The sequence below is a fragment of the Lemur catta genome, chromosome 1, assembly GCF_020740605.2.
Source record: "Lemur catta isolate mLemCat1 chromosome 1, mLemCat1.pri, whole genome shotgun sequence".
NCBI lineage: Eukaryota > Metazoa > Chordata > Mammalia > Primates > Lemuridae > Lemur > Lemur catta.
This window is the reverse complement of record NC_059128.1, coordinates 42,894,118-42,911,625: the sequence shown is the minus strand read 5'-3', so window position 1 is coordinate 42,911,625 and position 17,508 is coordinate 42,894,118. Positions and strand designations below refer to the sequence as shown.

General features: G+C 33.1%; 1 protein-coding gene across 1 annotated transcript in view; it reads right to left on the bottom strand.

Moving 5' to 3' along the window:
• Nucleotides 1-17,508, bottom strand: part of ERO1A (endoplasmic reticulum oxidoreductase 1 alpha) — a 48,752-nt gene that overhangs the window by 13,075 nt on the left and 18,169 nt on the right. Inside the window, exons 5-9 of the mRNA XM_045567059.1 lie at nucleotides 12,026-12,102; nucleotides 11,509-11,582; nucleotides 8,082-8,202; nucleotides 5,999-6,045; nucleotides 3,407-3,418 (exon numbers count right to left, since the gene is read on the bottom strand). Of these exons, the coding sequence (XP_045423015.1) occupies nucleotides 3,407-3,418; nucleotides 5,999-6,045; nucleotides 8,082-8,202; nucleotides 11,509-11,582; nucleotides 12,026-12,102 (331 nt within the window). The remainder of the gene's footprint in view (nucleotides 1-3,406; nucleotides 3,419-5,998; nucleotides 6,046-8,081; nucleotides 8,203-11,508; nucleotides 11,583-12,025; nucleotides 12,103-17,508) is intronic.

The window sequence follows — 17,508 nt, the reverse complement described above, 5'->3', positions numbered from 1 at the left end:
TTCTGTTTTTATTTTTGAGACAGAGTCTCACTCTGTTGCCTGGGCTAGAGTGCCGTGGCATCAGCCTAGCTCACAGTAACCTCAAACTCTTGGGCTCAAGCGATCCTCCGGCCTCAGCCTCTCGAGTAGCTGGGACTACAGGCATGTGCCACCATGCCTGGCTAATTTTTTTCTATATATTTTTAGTTGTCCAGTTAATTTCTTTCTGTTTTTTAGTAGAGACCAGGTCTCGCTCTTGCTCAGGCTGGTCTTGAACTCCTGACCTCGAGCTATCCTCCTGCCTCGGCCTCCCAGAGTGCTAGGATTACAGGCGTGAGCCACCGCGCCCAGCCCAGGTCAGAAGTTTGAAAGCAGCCTGGGCAACATAGCGAGACCCTGTCTCTACAAAAAATACAAAAATTAGCCAGGCATGGTGGCATGTGCCTGTCTGTAGTCCCAGCTCCTCAGGAGGCTGAAGTGGGAGGATCATTCCAGCGTAGAAGTTGGAGGTTACACTGAGCAATGATATACCACTGCACTCCAGCCTGCATGACAGGGTGAGACTCTGTCTCTAAAAAAATAAAATAGTATTGGAGGTGTATTATTTGTATATAGCTGACATTATGTGCCCTTGACTGTATGTCAAAAGAGTAATTCAGGGAAATGTTATAAAAACCAAATATCACTTATACTCTATCACCTAATAAGAACCCTGCTAGGCCAGGCGTGGTGGCTCACACCTGTAATCCTAGCACTCTGGGAGGCCGAGGCGGGTGGATCGCTCAAGGTCAGGAGTTCGAGACCAGCCTGAGCAAGAGCGAGACCCCGTCTCTACTAAAAATAGAAAGATTTTATATGGCCAACTAAAAATCTATATAGGAAAAATTAGCCAGGCATAGTGGCGCATGCCTGTAGTCCCAGCTACTCGGGAGGCTGAGGCAGTAGGATCACTTAAGCCCAGGAGTTTGAGGTTGCTGTGAGCTAGGCTGACGTCACGGCACTCATTCTAGGCTGGGCAACAAAGCGAGACTCTGTTTCAAAAAAAAAAAAAAAAAAAGAACCCTGCTAATATATTTAGACCTGATAATTCTACTTTTAGGATTAAGCTCTAAAGAAATAACTCAAAATGAGAAATTTGTAGAAAGATGATTATTTTATGTACACTTTTTAAAACCTGAAATAACCAAAAGTACAATAGTGCCTAAGTTAACATAACTAGTTGACATAGTAGAATAACCTACAACTGTTAAAATGACAAGAATGGAAAACATGAAAATACATAAAATTATTTATATGAAATAATATATAAAGGCATAAGAAATAATTATAATTATGTAAAAATTCATGTATGCATTTGGTACAGAGACAATAAACACTGCACAGTGTTTTTTCCTAAAGTTGCTTATAGTGATATTAAAAATGAACCAAAGAGGCATAAAAGTAATGGAAAGAATGACAAGGGGAAAAAGCAATAAATTGGACTATATAAAAACTTAAAACATCTGTTTGTCAGAAATCTTCATAAACAAAAGCAAAATGCAAGCAAACAATGTATATTGCAAATAAGACAAAAATATTCTAAATATATAAAAAGCTCATAAATTGAATAAAAACGCTAAAGTGCTCATTAAAAAGGGGACAAATAACATGAATAGAAAATTCACAATGGAAAAAAATGATAATAACAGACAAAAACTGTCCAGTCTTTCTAGTATTATAATAAAAATATTCAAATTAAAATGATATACTACTTTTACCTATCAAATTAGTAAAGATAAAAATATGATAATATTTAATGCTGACAAGGGTTTGACAAATATGTACACAATATATGTATCAAAATATTAACAAAGAAGCCCTATCAGGTAGTAACTAAGGGCATGGTCTCTGGTGCCAAACTGCCTGATATTAATCCTAACTCTGCTGCTTACAAATAATATGATTATAACCAAGTTGCTGAACCTCTCTGGGATTCATTTTCCTCTTCTAAAAAATGGGGACAAAAATAACACCTCCTAAGATTATTGAAAGAATTAAATGAAATCATATTTGTAAATTGCTTAAAAGAACGCTTGGCACATAGTTACTATTATTAATTATTTTAGGGTTGTGGGATTGTAAGGGATTTATTCCTTATAAAAACTTTCAGAGTTTTTTTTTTTCCAAGTTTTTGACCATGAATTGGGAAGCTGGGGGATAAAACTACTTAAGACCTAGACTTCTAATGAAATTTTCAGTTCATTTCTGTAATCCTGATGTAGCTATTCTCAACTTGACCTGACTGTGGTCTCAATAATCACCTATCAAGAATGACAGCTGATTAATTTGACAGCTCTCAGGAATAATCTTTTGATATGTGGCCAAAATTAATACTTATAAATAAGATAGTTTCTCTAAGGATAGCTCCCACAGGTTAACAATCTTTTCTTTATAACAACAGATGGGTTATCTTCAAATAGTATTGACAAACCAAAGCAGCTGCCTCTAATGTAGTTAGAATATAGCCTGAAACAAGGTTAATGCCCAAGATAGAATAAGGTTACGCAAAACTGAAAATTATAGAATCACTTCTACCAGTAACAAATATGAGGCATCTGTGGAAAAATAATCTTACTGCTAAGCAATTTCTCTTCCAAACAGTACAGTTCTGATACATATTTTATTTAGCTGCTATGGTTACTAAAAGTACGATAATAAAACAGCAATGTTATCAGACTTTAATATTTTGTTATTTAGACACAACACAAAAGCAATTCATAAAAACAATGTTCAAAAGTCAGGGGATTCTGAGGGAGAGAAAAGTAATACTTCATATTTTAGCAATTTCATGTTAAAGCGCTGATTAAGTCTTTTCACACTGGCAAGCATATGGTCTTAAGAATAACAAAAGTCATTTCAATTTCACCCTTAAAGCAAAAAGATCCTCAAAAAAACAAAGTAAACCTAACATATGTTAAAATTTTTAGCATTATTATTAACTTTGACTTGGCAATGATACCTACACCCGAGTCAGCATAAGCCTTAGAAGCTAGCTCTGGAATCAACACTCTGATCACACCCAGAAGCTTCCTATATGAGACCCAGCAGATCTTAGAGTTCAACAGTAAAGGACTGAAGAGGAAGTTGTCCCTGCCCCAGGCGGTGAGAAGATGGTGAGGAGGATATGCCCAGGCTTCCACATTCAGTGAGTAAAATGTGTGACTGAATTACCAGAGGCTGAGGCAGGCTATCTCTAATGCCTGAGCCCAGACAAAAAAAGTCACTTCCCATTAACCTGTTTGTACCTCCAGAATTTTAGATAAAGAAATAAAACTTAAGTTCTTCTGAGTCTCAGAGGTCAGAAGAAAAAATAAAGTTTGCCATAATAAACATCTGAATCTATAAGCAAATTCATATAGGTAATATATGATAAAAAAGTTATACTTACCTTTACTTTTCCCTGAAAAGCAAAACAAAACATTTATTATTATAAACTCCTTCCACCTGTCCCTTTTATAATGCTGCACTCTCATAAAAATCAGATTTTTTAATAATTGTTGGTTTCAGTCCATCAGTTCATTCACACAAGTAAAATCTGAGAATGAGACACTCGTGACTGCAACCCTATCTAGTGATATGACTTATGCCTGATTTGACTAAATGGCATTATCTCCAGGAGTGTGCATAAAGAGTTTCAGCTCGCATTAGATGTAATATGGGCTGACAGGGGAGAAAAATCTAATCCATCATCTGAGAGTACTCTTTTTTTTTTTTGAGACAGGTTCTTGCCCTGTTGCCTGGGCTACAGTGCAGTGGTGTGATCATAGCTCACTGCAATCTCAAACTCTTGGGCTCAAGTGATCCTCCCGCCTCAGCCTCCCAAAGTGCTAGGATTATAGGCATGAGATACTGTACCTGCTTGAGAGTACTCTTAAATATCTTAAGGACTTATGTTTGGCTGGCAGAGGCTTTTTCCACATGTATTTATTCTAAAGCTATAATATAGTTTCTGTTAAAGATTTGTATTATTGCTTTCAAACCTCCAGACAGGCATTATAAATATTATAGTCAGGAATATTTTCAAAGACTATTTGTAAGATTCAAATTATCTAATACATAATGCAGCGGTCTGTATGCAACTGCTTATTTACTATTGAAAAATTGTCTTCATTTTGCCCACTTTTCTTTAATGCCCTTATTGTTTGATTATTAAGGTAATATATACTTATTGTAAATATATGCTTTAAAAAAAAGACACAGATGAAATAAAAATTATCTATAATCTACCCCCCGAGTAAAGATAAACAACATGCACATTTTGGTAAATGTCCTTTTCCTTGTATATAGATATTTAGATTATATTAATTATGTTTTAATAAAAATATATTATACATATTGTTTTGATAACCTGCTTCTTATCCTCAATGTGCTGTTGGTCAGTTTTGATTTAAAAGAATACAAACCTACAGCAACCTTTATAAGGCTGTATTCTTGGATGAGACCATGTCATAAGTCATTTAATCAGTTCCCTAAAAATAAACATTTAAATTGTTTCCATTTATCTTTAAGGTAAGGGTGGTTAATTAATTCAGTTTTAAGGTGAGGGTGGTTAACTAATTTATCAAATCATAATGTGAGTTTATAGTGAAGATCTCCTCTTTTCTATGAATTTGCATTTCATCTGATATTAAATCAGTAGCTTCCACTGAGTCACCACATGTGACTATACAAGTTGAAAAGCCTTGTTTAAAGGCTTTTGTTCTTTCATTCCTAACCTAAGAAAGAGAAGTCTGCCAGCATTTAGGGAGTGATGCAATCTCATTGCTTTCCAGAATGAAATTTACATTTATTGACTATATGAGACCAGCATCTTTTCAAATAAATTTTAAAAATGAAAATCTTACACATTTGTTAAATGCACAGATTTTATCAGTAAGTACCTATTCAAAGGGAAGAGAGATATGTATTTTCTAATGAAAAAATCTGAAATCATACACTGAAATGGTTTATCCAACAAACTATTCTGTATATTATAGACTGGGCAAGGTTTATGAGTTTCAACTTTACATCCCCCTCTGGCACCTACACAGTGTCTAACACATAGTAAATGGTGGATAATCATTTGTTGAATGAACAAGTGATTTTCACCATTGTAGACAAAACCATTCAATAAGAAGAGCAATTTTCAAGTATCATTTATCTAACAAACTACTCCATCTATTGTGTGTCAGGCTCTCTATTATCAGATGAAACGATAAATACTGCCCATATGCTCAAAGTATTAGGGTAAATCAATAGAGATATACATAATACTAAAATAATGCCACACAGTGGAAAAGGCTACAACAGGAAAACAAAACATGCATAAGATTACTTCTTGAGCAGGGAGAGATTACTTGTGGGTATAAGGACCAGGGGAAGTTTTGTGGAAAAAGCAGCATTTGGGCCAGACCTTGAGTATAAATAGAAAATGAAAAATGTTAATAAGATATAAAGACATGAATTTGGGGCCTGGCACACTGGCTCATGCCTGTAATCCTAGCACATTGGGAGTCCAAGGCAAGAGGATCACTTGAGGTCAGGAATTCAAGACCAGCCTGGGCAAGAGTGAGACCCCATCTCAAAAAAAAAAGATGTGTGCATTTGAAATCAGACTCCCAATAGATGTAGTAATTTCAAGTTTGAGACAAAATTTAAGAAGTCTTTTTGATATTTATTTATCTGGAAGAAGAGCAAAAATTTAAAAACTGAACATAGACTTTAATGTGTCTATAACAATGTACAAAAGAATAAATATATATCCTAATCTTCATCCTATGATATTCTAATACCATGAGCTTCATTATAAAAATACTCCTTACTGAAGTACAAATATTTTAAACATCAATCTCTGCAAGAGTGAGGCATAATGTCTATGAAAACAGGACTGTGGATAACATGACCTCAACTGCTCTTGCCACTTATCTCACCTTCTCTCCCTCTTTCTAAATCAAAGTTCACTGGCTGATAAATAATATAACAATACAAATAAATAACTCACCTTGACCAGAAGCCAAAGGATTTAAAGGTCTTTTAATTGTCTGTGGCCTACAAACAAAAGAATTAAAAGTATAAAGTATAAATATGTTACCAATCATGTCGTAATTATTTAAGTGACATTATCTCAGAAAGTTGCTTAATGACTATCTCCAAAATCAAATTGTTTTACTGTGATTTAAAATATTTAGTTTTCACTAATTGCTTTAAGGGAGGGTGGCTGTTATTTGTTTCAGCAATGGTAGTTGTTCCTGATCTTTTGCCATTGTAGCAGCCAGAAGGTCACTTTCCAATCACATCTTCAAAGGAAGAAAAAATATCAGTCAAGCTCTTCTCCTAGAGTCACTAACATGTTTTTACACACATCATATATACATGTCTATTTATGCATGTATGTGTGTATGACACAAAATGTGCCCCTAATTGAAAGACAAATAAGCAAAAAATGTAAATACTCAATATAAGCATTAAAATTAAAAAGTGGAAAAAATAGTGTGGGTAGATTATTTTCCACTTAGGTAATCTTAGACACATCAATTTGCCCTCTGGTCAAGTTTATTATGATTTAAATAAAAGATTTTTTTTTAAATAAGAAAAAATAGAAGTTGTCTTGAGAGTTAATATGTCACAAAATTGCTTTTAAATCCCAAAATAAATATGCATTAGTATTATTAGTAAAGTGTAGTGATTGTTTTAATGTCCATAATTTAAAGTTTAAAAATTTGCACAACTTGAGACATTTTGAGACAGAATATGTAAGCTGTATTTTAACATACTCAATATAATTAACTTAGTGCCTCATACATTGTTTATATTGTTAGAAATTATGGGAGGCAGGATATGAATGAGTAAGGAAATGACTCCAAAACTAATATAAATCTAACCAAAGCTACATGGACTTTTTTAGTTCACATTTAAAACAACAAAACCTTTAAAGTAAACCTTTAAGTCAGTAAAACTAAAACAACAAAAACTGTAAAATAAACCTTTAAGTCAGTAAACCAAGACTTCCTAATACTTCTCAAGAGAATTTAAATGAAACACATGGCAGAAATAAGTAATCAAAACTCTCCACTATCCAAATTGAAGAAATTCTTCAAGTAAAAACAAACAAAAAGCCCAGTCTGACATTTTATTGGTATAAGCATAATTTTTGATTTCATACTTATAAAAAGTGAAATGTATTATCCTCATATTTGAAAACTCCAAAGATTTTCCCATAATTCTCTGAATCTCTAAAACACACACACACACACACACACACACACACAAACACACACACACAAATTCTTTCCAAAAACCAAGCAGCACATTGTTTAGAGCCTCAAGGCTTACATGTAGGTAACCTGAAGCATTTCTCAGTCATGCAGGGATCAACTTGACTGCTTCCATTGTAATGGGGAAGAGTACAAAGTGGGCTCTTCCACTTACTAGATCTTTGACACTGAACAAATCATTTAACCTCCTATGTCTCAGTTTTTCCATCTGCAAAACAGTAATCACTATAACACAGGGTCACTACAAGGAATAAAGGAGAAAATGTGTATATAATAACATGCTTAACACAGTACCTAGCACACAGTGAGTATTCAAAAATGTTACCCTATTATAATTATTCTCTGAAATCAATTTAACTTTGACTTTAAAGCAGGTAAACTGATTATAGCCACAGAAAGGAGGGCATAGAACACCAAAAAGAGAATTAAGACATAAATTCTCATCTATACCCTGCCACTAACTATACGATCTTGAGAAATAAAGTAAACGTCTCTGGCTCTAGGTTACCTCATCTATAAAATGAGATTCTATAATCTACTCAGTGAACATTTACTAAGTGCCTGCAATGCTCCCATGAAGGTCTAATACTATTCTAAGTCTTTATATTCTAAGAAAAAAAAAATTTGTTGAAACTCATGTCTATATGTTTCCCTACAGGGGAACCGGATTAATGAATAGGTGTGTTCCTATGTCCAAATACATCTTTTAACAAACTGAATTTGATCTGTAATTTTAAATCATTATGATTTCATTCATTTATGAAGAGAAATCATGTCTTACAGGAATTTATAAATGAAAATGACACTTACTTAAAACAGTTTTCTTCATAGATGACATTCCATATCTTCCAAGCATCTGGTCCCTTGTAACCCGTGTAGCGCTCAGGATTAAGGAGCAAATCTACATATTCAGCATCAGGCGACTGAATGTCTGTAAAATATTAATAAAATGTTTTATTGAATCTTTTTCATCTTCAGTTGCCTTAAAAAGCTAGTACACAAGACTATATTCCATTGATTCTAAGGCACCAGAAATGTGTTATAACAATGCATCAGGGATTTTAAAACAACTTTTCAGGAAAAAGAAAGGAAGGAAAAGAGGGAGAAACAAACTCAGACACATTAACTGTACACACAGGCTGCAAAAACATTCTGATTTTACAAACGGTAAAAATAGGAATATGTGAATTTTAGAATCGAAGAAATATGGTAATCCAATTCTTGTAAGCTACCCAGGCATAGAATATAACATCCATTGCCTTTCACATTAACCACAGCAGTTCATCAGTAACTAAGGTAAATGAAGAAGTGTTAGTATTATACACTGCTTGTTACAAATCACCTTCTTCTTAGAAGACTACCATTAGGATCCACTACCAAGCTGTCCTAAAGATATAATACTAAATACGCAAAAGTTATATGCAGAATGATTTTGTGTAAGCATTATTTATAAAAGGGAAAATTGGAAGCAACTTCAATGACCCCACATAGCAGAACAAGATAGAAGCATGGGCCCAATGTATTATAACTTCAAAACAAAAAAGATGGCCCCTAGTCCTCCAGTGGCTTTAGGAAATTATGTAATACTACAGCAGTACCTTACTCATATATAAAGCTTAACAATATGAACCAAGAATGAAGAAGTAGGAAAAAATGGCCTCAAAGCAACCAAAGTAGATGACAAGAATCTGAGCACTAAGGTGCCTATAAGAGAGTCCATTGAGCTCTCAACAATACTTACTTATTATTCAAAAACAAAAAAACCTTGAGCTTGGTTATTTTTACTCTAATTCATAGGGTATTAGAGGCATAAATTAGAGGGAAAGTTGCTTCTAGAAGCAGCACAATGACAGCATCTAGAAATAACAATATCCAATGCAGAAGTAGCAATTAGAAAAAGTAAATATAAGAACTTAAAAAAACAACTTAGCAAGGAATCATCTAGTTCAGAGATAGACAACTGTTTATGTCAACTAATCCCGAAAGTAATTGCCCCAGTATAGTAAATTATAATAAATTCATTTTTAAAAACTCTGATTTTTAAAATATATAAATAATGCTTAGTATACAGTACTTTAAGACAGCAAACTAACCACCAAGAAATAATTTTTTTTAATATTCTACCTAGAGATAAACATTTGTTGCCTCATGATTTTACTTAGTACAAATACTTCATCTCTCTTCAACCTTATTTTAAAAATGTTACTATAAGCATATTTTGCCACATGACAAAAGCTCAGATTTCCAATTAGGATTTATAAAATACCTTCTGCATTTCACATACCATTTACATACATTATTTATTCCTTATAAAGCTGTCCTTTTAAAAAATATTCACCCTCCTTTAACAGAAAAAACTATTAATAATACAAATGGGCAAGTGATTCACCAAAGTGCACCATACAAGAAGTGAGTGATTGGTTTCTCAGTTGGGACTACACATTGTAGAGTCTCAAAAGGATACTTTGTTAATGAAAGTTAAAGTATCACCATCCTTTTTCTAACACCACAGGCCTAAAAAAAAATTTTCTTAATGTTACAAATTTAGTATTATTTCATACAACGTTTAAGGCCAAAAAATCCTTGTAGAAAAGATGGCAAAATAAAGGGGTTGGGAGAATATTGTATTCCCTTCCTTTAGCAGTCTAAATCATTGTATAGAGCTATAACCCCTCCTCCAACACCCCTGGGAACACATGTGCTTTGGAATTGAAAACTTTTCAGATTTGACAAAGGTAATACAGTTTATCCAACATATATTGACTATTACTCCAGCAGAGCCTGAGGCAGCAAACTTTAATAAAACATAAATATTTCTGCAGTGAAACATGAATATTCACACTAACTGGGTCTGTGCTAAACTTAGGGGGCAAATGTTCATTTTTCAGAGTTTTCAGATTTTAGAATTATAAATAAGGGATTATAGATATGTACATGCCAAAACACAGTCATGGTTCCCATTAAGGAAAGCTCCCCCCCCTCCAAAAGAAGCCACAGAATTAAAAATACATACTTTCTTTTTTTCTTTCTCTTTTATGGGGATTGCAAGTTTCATCTTTTTTGCTTGTAATTAAAATAATCTGCATTCTTTTCACTAATTTTTTGAAAGATCATTAATTTACAAAAGACCCATAGAAGAATACCAAAACTTAATTTGATTTGATTATGTTTAGCTAATTAAGAGGCTAACAATTCAACTTAGAAAATGGGAGATACTAGAAAAAGAATGGGAACATGCATAAATATTGATCAAAGAGTTTTAATGGATTCCAGGGCTCCTAGATTTTAACAGCACCTGCACTCTGGCTTAGCTTTAGATGTCACAGACACTACTTATGGCTTAATAGTCTCTTCTCCAAAAGCAACACGGACCAACATTAAGGAAAATACATAACAATCCAACAGCAATATAACAGAAGCAGGATTTTGTAATCCCTACATTATAGCTATTTATGTAAAACGTGTGTGTATACAAAATTATATAAACTACTAGATATACAGAACTGTAAAACAAGAGGTTAATTTTTTTCCAGAAACTGAGTTTTCTTTTTAAGGGTTTTTTATTGTGGTAAAATATATGTAACAAAATTTACCAGTTTAATCATATTTAAGTGTACTATTAAGTGGCACTATTTACATTCACAATGTTATACAACCCTTACCACTATCTATTTCTAAAACTTTTCCATCACCCCAAACAGAAACTCTGTAACCATTTGGCAGTAACGTCCTGCCCACTTCCAATCTCTGGTAACCTTTAATCTACTTTCTGTCTGCATGAATTTGTCTATTCTAGATATTTCATATAAGTGGAATCATATAATACTTGCCCTTTTGTGCCTGGCTTCCTTCACTTAGCATGTTTTCAAGGTTCATCCATGTTATAGCAAATATCAGAACTTCATTCCTTTTTATGGCTGAACAGTATTCTACTGTATGTAGATACCACATTTTGTTCATCCATTCATCTTGTGATGGGCAAAAGAGTTGTTTCTACCTTTCGGCTAGTGTGAATAATGTCGTAATGAACACTGGTGTACCAGTATCTGTTTGAGTCCCTGTCTTTAATTCTTTTGGGTATATACCTAGGAAGGGAACTGTTAGGTCATATGGCAATTCTATATTTAGCTTTTTGAAGTACCGCCGAACTATTAGAAACTGAGTTTTTAAAAATAATTTAAACATTTTTTCTTAGGTATAATTTCAAACATAATGCATACATAAAAAAATGTTATACCATCAGCTTCACAGAAGTTGTCTGAAGAATCATCATGTTTGGTCCACTGAAGAACAGCCTTCTGTGTCTCCTCACTTCAAACAAGAAAATAATGTTACTCTTTTTTTAAGTTAACATATGACATTAAAAAAACATAAAGGCCGGGTGCAGTGGCTCGCGCCTATAATCCTACCACTCTGGGAGGCCAAGGCGGGAGGATCGTTTAAGCTCAGGAGTTCGAGACCAGCCTGAGCAAGAGCGAGACCCCATCTCTACTAAAAATAGAAAGAAAGTATATGAACAACTAAAAATATATAGAGAAAAAATTCGCCAGGCATGGTGGCGCATGCCTATAGTCCCAGCTACTCGGGAGGATGAGGCAGGAGGATTGCTTGAGCCCAGGAGTTTGAGGTTGCTGTGAGCGAGGCTGATGCCATGGCACTCTAGCCCAGGCAACAGAGCGAGACTCTGTCTCAAAAAAAAAAAAAAAAAAAAAACAACCATAAAAATACTGCTGGAAAAAAAAACAAAATCAAACCTCAGAGATTCATCCACTGCTCCAAGTCGTTCAGCTTGTTCACATTCTTCAAGGAGATTATTGGCTTCTTCAGAATACTAAGATGAAAAGAGGAATAAATAGCATATAATTTATTGTATTTTTAAAACTCTTTTTTTAAAATTAGAAGTTATTTGAGGCTCTTTTTGTACCTGGCACCATCACCTTGGCATCAAAACTTAAAAAAAAAAAAAAGAACAAAAAAACTAAGCTCTCACATTCCTCCTGAAGCCAAAAAATAAGTAAAAGCCTTTGCCTAGTGTTTTTGGTGGAGAACATAATTTACTATTATGTTCACAAAATAAAGAATATAGTTCTAATAACTAATTACTAAAATGTCCACTAAGAAAATCTTCAAGATATAAGGAAGTCATGAGGCAAACAGTCAAGAGGCATTGTCCCACTTTTCTCATGACTTAACTGTGAGCATCAGTTTTCTCTTCCATAAAATCAGTGGTTAAGACTAGATCACATGTGCCAAAGGTCTATCACATGCCATAATTCTAAGAACACCCTGGAACCTACCAAGTCTTATAAAAAGTATTCCAACATCTTTAGGTTTTTAAAATATCTGCTTTAACAACCACATTTCTTCTCAATGTCTAAGTCACTTATATATATATATATATATATTCTACTAGGTCTGTACGTGGCACAGGGGAAGCAAGTGTGGTTGCTAGGGGCAAGGGGATCTCACAACACATCAGTCATCACCATCATACAGCTGGAAGAAAACACTGGAATCAGCAGGCCACAAATTCACTCAACAAATATTTACTAAGTGCCTATTATGGCCATATTGTTAAGATGACCCATACAAATGACTGTCCAAACTAGGACACTAAAATAATTGAACACTAAAATAACTGAAATCATATAATTTTTAAAGGGAACACTAAAATAAATAAAATGATAATTTTTTGAAATATTTATTTGTTGAATAACTTTATTTCATTATATTGGTTGGCATTTATGACAGCTCAAAAACTATTTTCAAAAATAAAATTCTTTCATACATAATTAAGTATTAAAGGGTAAAGGGATATGATGTATTCAACCAATAATCAAATGACTCAGAAAATAATATGTATACAGAAAAAGCATAAAACAAAGGTGGCAAAATATGAAAACTTAGTGAATCTGCAGGAGTGTATAAAATGTCTTTATACTTCTGTTGCAACTTTTCTGTAAGTTGAAAATTATTTCAAAATAAAAAGTTAAAAATACATATCAAAAATGAACAAAACTTGTTCAAAAAATAACATATACCTATGTATACTAAAACAAAAATTTTAAAAACTTACTGTGATTATCTGATTAAAAAATAAGCTAAACAAAAAAACTTATTTAATAATTTAACCTTAATAATCTTATAATCTCATCTTGATATGATATAAAATAATTTAATATTATCTCATTTACTTTTAAAAATTAATCTTCAATTATTTAATAGTCCTTATATGATAATTTAATCAGATTCATGGTCACATCTGTCTCAATACTATGTCATTGGCATTTTCCTGAAGAACATTTTTCCTAATATGTTATTATTTTTAATTTTTCATAAAATTGCCCATAATCTTTTTCAAAGTTACATTTTATAGTTAATCAATTTACAGATCTTTTTCAAAGTTATATTTTATGGTTAATTAATTTGAAATTATCAATACCTTCAAACTGACTCTTCTCTGCAGACATGTTTTAATTGAGAAAATATTCTCTCTGTAGGCAAAGTACATTTCTTCAAAAAATATTTTAAGAGAAAACTCATCAAATAAGTTGACTTTTATTATTTTAAATGTTTTGCCAAATTGAGATACTACAAAACTGCAAACTTTCTCAATTTCATTCCATTTCAGTTCAGAATATAAATGTTAACAAATTAAAAGCAAGAGTTCTATGAAAAAGAGATTCTTCCCACAAGTAAATGTACTCTCAAACATAATTACAAAGTTTCAGAATTAAATTCAATAATATTTGAGCTTTCCTCATTTAATGTGTTCAATTCCTCCCTAGTTTGTGTAGCAATAAATTTCAAGGTCTTTGTTTACAAGCCTTGTTATAATAATCACAATTTAGTAAACTTTTAAAAGCTGAAATTTATTTTTTTTCTTTATGCATTCCATTCATTGATACTTTGAATAAAAGATTTTCCACTGATTTTGAACAAACCACAATCAAAATTTAGAGGGCTCATGTATTAAAAACTGGTTAACATCACTGAGAGACTCTTGCTTTGTTTTACAAAATAGTTCTTCAAAGGCTCAAACATTTACAAAATCTGATTGATAAAGAATAGCAAAGAAAGTACCAAAAACCATAAGAAAGTAAATACTTTTTTAAGCATCAGCTTCATCTCAAAAATTTCATGATCATTACTTATATTTATATTTATATAAATATAAATATTTTGACAATTACCACTTCTATCTTAATTGGTAAAATATCACAGCTCATTTGGACACAATTATGAATTATGTGTATACCTTAATTAAAAACACATTTCTGCTCCACAGATTTCTTGATTTAACAAGGACGTTGTCTTTACCTAGGACATTGTTTTTTATCAAAATTTGTATCTGTATTACCAAAAAACAAATATTTTATCTTCAATTTTGAACTTTGAACTCAATTTAAACTAGCATTTACAATGGTGATAAATGTTTTCCTTCAACAGAATGAACTTCCAAAACTTTTACTTTGAGTCCATCAATGGAATGAAAAAAATCAATTTTTGAAATTAAATTATTTTCCATTTGAAACAGTTGATGATAACATCATTTAACTATGTACAAAGTTCTTTTGCCATTGGAGCCAACAAGGCAATAGCCATGACTTCACTCTTTGATGTTTTGTGTCTGTACAAGAAAACATGGAGTCAAAAATGAACTAAATTAGTTTACAATCTATGATGGAAAAGGTTCAGAACAGTGGTTGCCTCTGAGGAAGGAGTGGAAATTGACTGGGACAGCATATGAAGGGACTTTCTAAGGTAATGATAACCTTCTATATCTCGGTAGAAGCATAGGTTACACAGGTATATGCATTTGTCAATATTCAGCAAATGCACACTTAAGATTTGTGTATTTTATTGCATGTTAATTTTATAAAAAGGATATACAAATACTAGACTGTAGATAATGATATAGTTCATTATATATATCCATATAGTTAATGACATATATTTAGGAGGAGATATACTAATGCCTGCAATTTGCTTTGAAATGCATCCAAAAAATAAGATGTTCTGATGGATGGCTAGAAGGATGGACAGATAGGTATGTTGTAAAGTAAGTTTATTAAAAGTTAATGGTAGAATCTAGCTGATGGGTATTAAAAGTGTTCATAGGAAAATTCCTTTAACTCTGCTATATGTTTAAAAATTTTCATAATAAAATATTGGGAAAAATTAATTTAGAACAGTCATTTTAGTCTAAATGAAAAATCACACATCCCAGAATGATATGTAAATGTACTCCCTGCAGCTGCACATGTTGAATTGTTGTCTTTAGACAGTCTTCTTAAAATAACCACTGACTTACAAAGTAGACACTTTTACCATCAGATTTGTGTCTTCTGGTTTTCATATAGTCAGTGATATTTCTATGGCCCTTATGGATAGTAAATGATGATCTTTTGTGCAAGTTACATATCATGATGAACTCTCATGAGAAATGGAAATTCAGTACTTTATTTTTCATGAAACATACACTTCCCTTTTCCTTTTTTAGTTATTTCACCCAAAAGGATTCATTGGAAAATAAAAAAATTGTTACCAAACAGTAAAATAACTATACAGCTGTCAATTTACACTAAATACTAAAGGATAAAACCACTATAGCAAGACTATTCTCTCTAAGCAGGATTGCTTAGCCTCTATTTCCCACATATATTTCTCATAAGCCAAATCTACAATTTCACTGACCAGTCAAAAGGCAGCCTGGAGGCTTAGGGCATATTGCAGGCGTGACACAGGTCACAGCATAAATGGCTATTAATTCCAAGAGATCAACATGGGCAGCAGTGTCCAACACTTCTCCCCCCTCCCACTTCCCAAGACTGTAAGGAGGTAGGTATCCCTAGCCATTTGTGTCTGAGCATAATTATTTTTATCAGCAGGCACCTAGTATATTGTCCTTGAAAGACAGTAGTTTCTTTGCATCTGGAAAGTCAGAAGAAGAAGGACAAGTTCTTATTGGCCATCTTTGTGTTCAAGTGAGAACTCTATTTAGGGTACATACATATCAAATATAAGGGAGATGACAACAAAGGAAGATAGAAATACAAAGTATTTGGTCTACTAAATCCATCACAACTTATTTTAATGCAATTGTTAATAATATTTTATTTAAAAGTAAGAAAGTCAGAAAAAATGATAAATCAGACAGGATGTCAGGACAACAGGTATAAACCAGTTCTGTCTCAGGCTAACCTAGACATAGGGTCACTCTATTTATTCTTGTTACTTTATAAGGGTTTTGGCTTTTTCTCCAAGAGAAATGGGACACATAGGATAAACAGGAGAAATATAATCTAATTTTTTGAAAAATCACTCTGGCTGCTGTCTTAAGAACAGACTATATGGGAAGATTGCTTGATGCCAAGAGTTTGAGACCAGCCTGGGCAACATGGTGAAACCCTCTAAAACAAATTTAAAAAAAAAATGAGCCAGGTGTGGTGGCACGCACCTGTAGTCCTAGCTACTCAGGAGGCTGAGGCAGGACACAAAACACATAATCCCAGTCTAATCTTGAAAAAAACATCAGACAAATCCCAATTGAGGGACGTTCTTCAAAACACCCGACCGGTACTCCTCAAAAATGCCTCATCAAAAACAAAGTCTGGGAAACTGTCCCAGCCAAGAGGAGCCTAAGGAGACTTGACTACTAAATATAGCATGGTACCCTGGGTAGGACCCTGGAACAGAAAAAGGATATTAGGTAAAGATGTTTTAAATCTGAATAAAGTATGGGCTTTAGTTAGTGATAGAGCATCAATATTGGTTTATTAATTATAACAAATGTACCATACTCGTGTAAGATGTTAATGAGAGAGGAAACAGTGTGGGATATATGGGAACTCTGAACTATCTTCACAATTTTTCTACAAATATAAAACTGGTATAAAATTAAAAGTTCATTTAGAAAAAGAAAGAGATATAAGAGACACATCAACCAAATTCAGTATGTGGAACACATTTGAATCCTGTTTCAAAGTAACTATTGAGGTCTTTATGAAACAGTCAGAGAAATATGAACCCTGACTGTGGGGTTTTGTTTTGAGTGTCTTTTTGTCTTAGAGATGTATATGAATTATGTAGAAACAAAATGATTTATCTGATATTGGCTTTAAAGTAAGTGGCAGAATGAGGTGGGAGGTACTGATGAAACAAAACTGACCCCACATTGATTCCTGCTGAAGCTGACTGATGGGTATGTGTTTTGGTTTTTTTGGGGGGAGGAAGG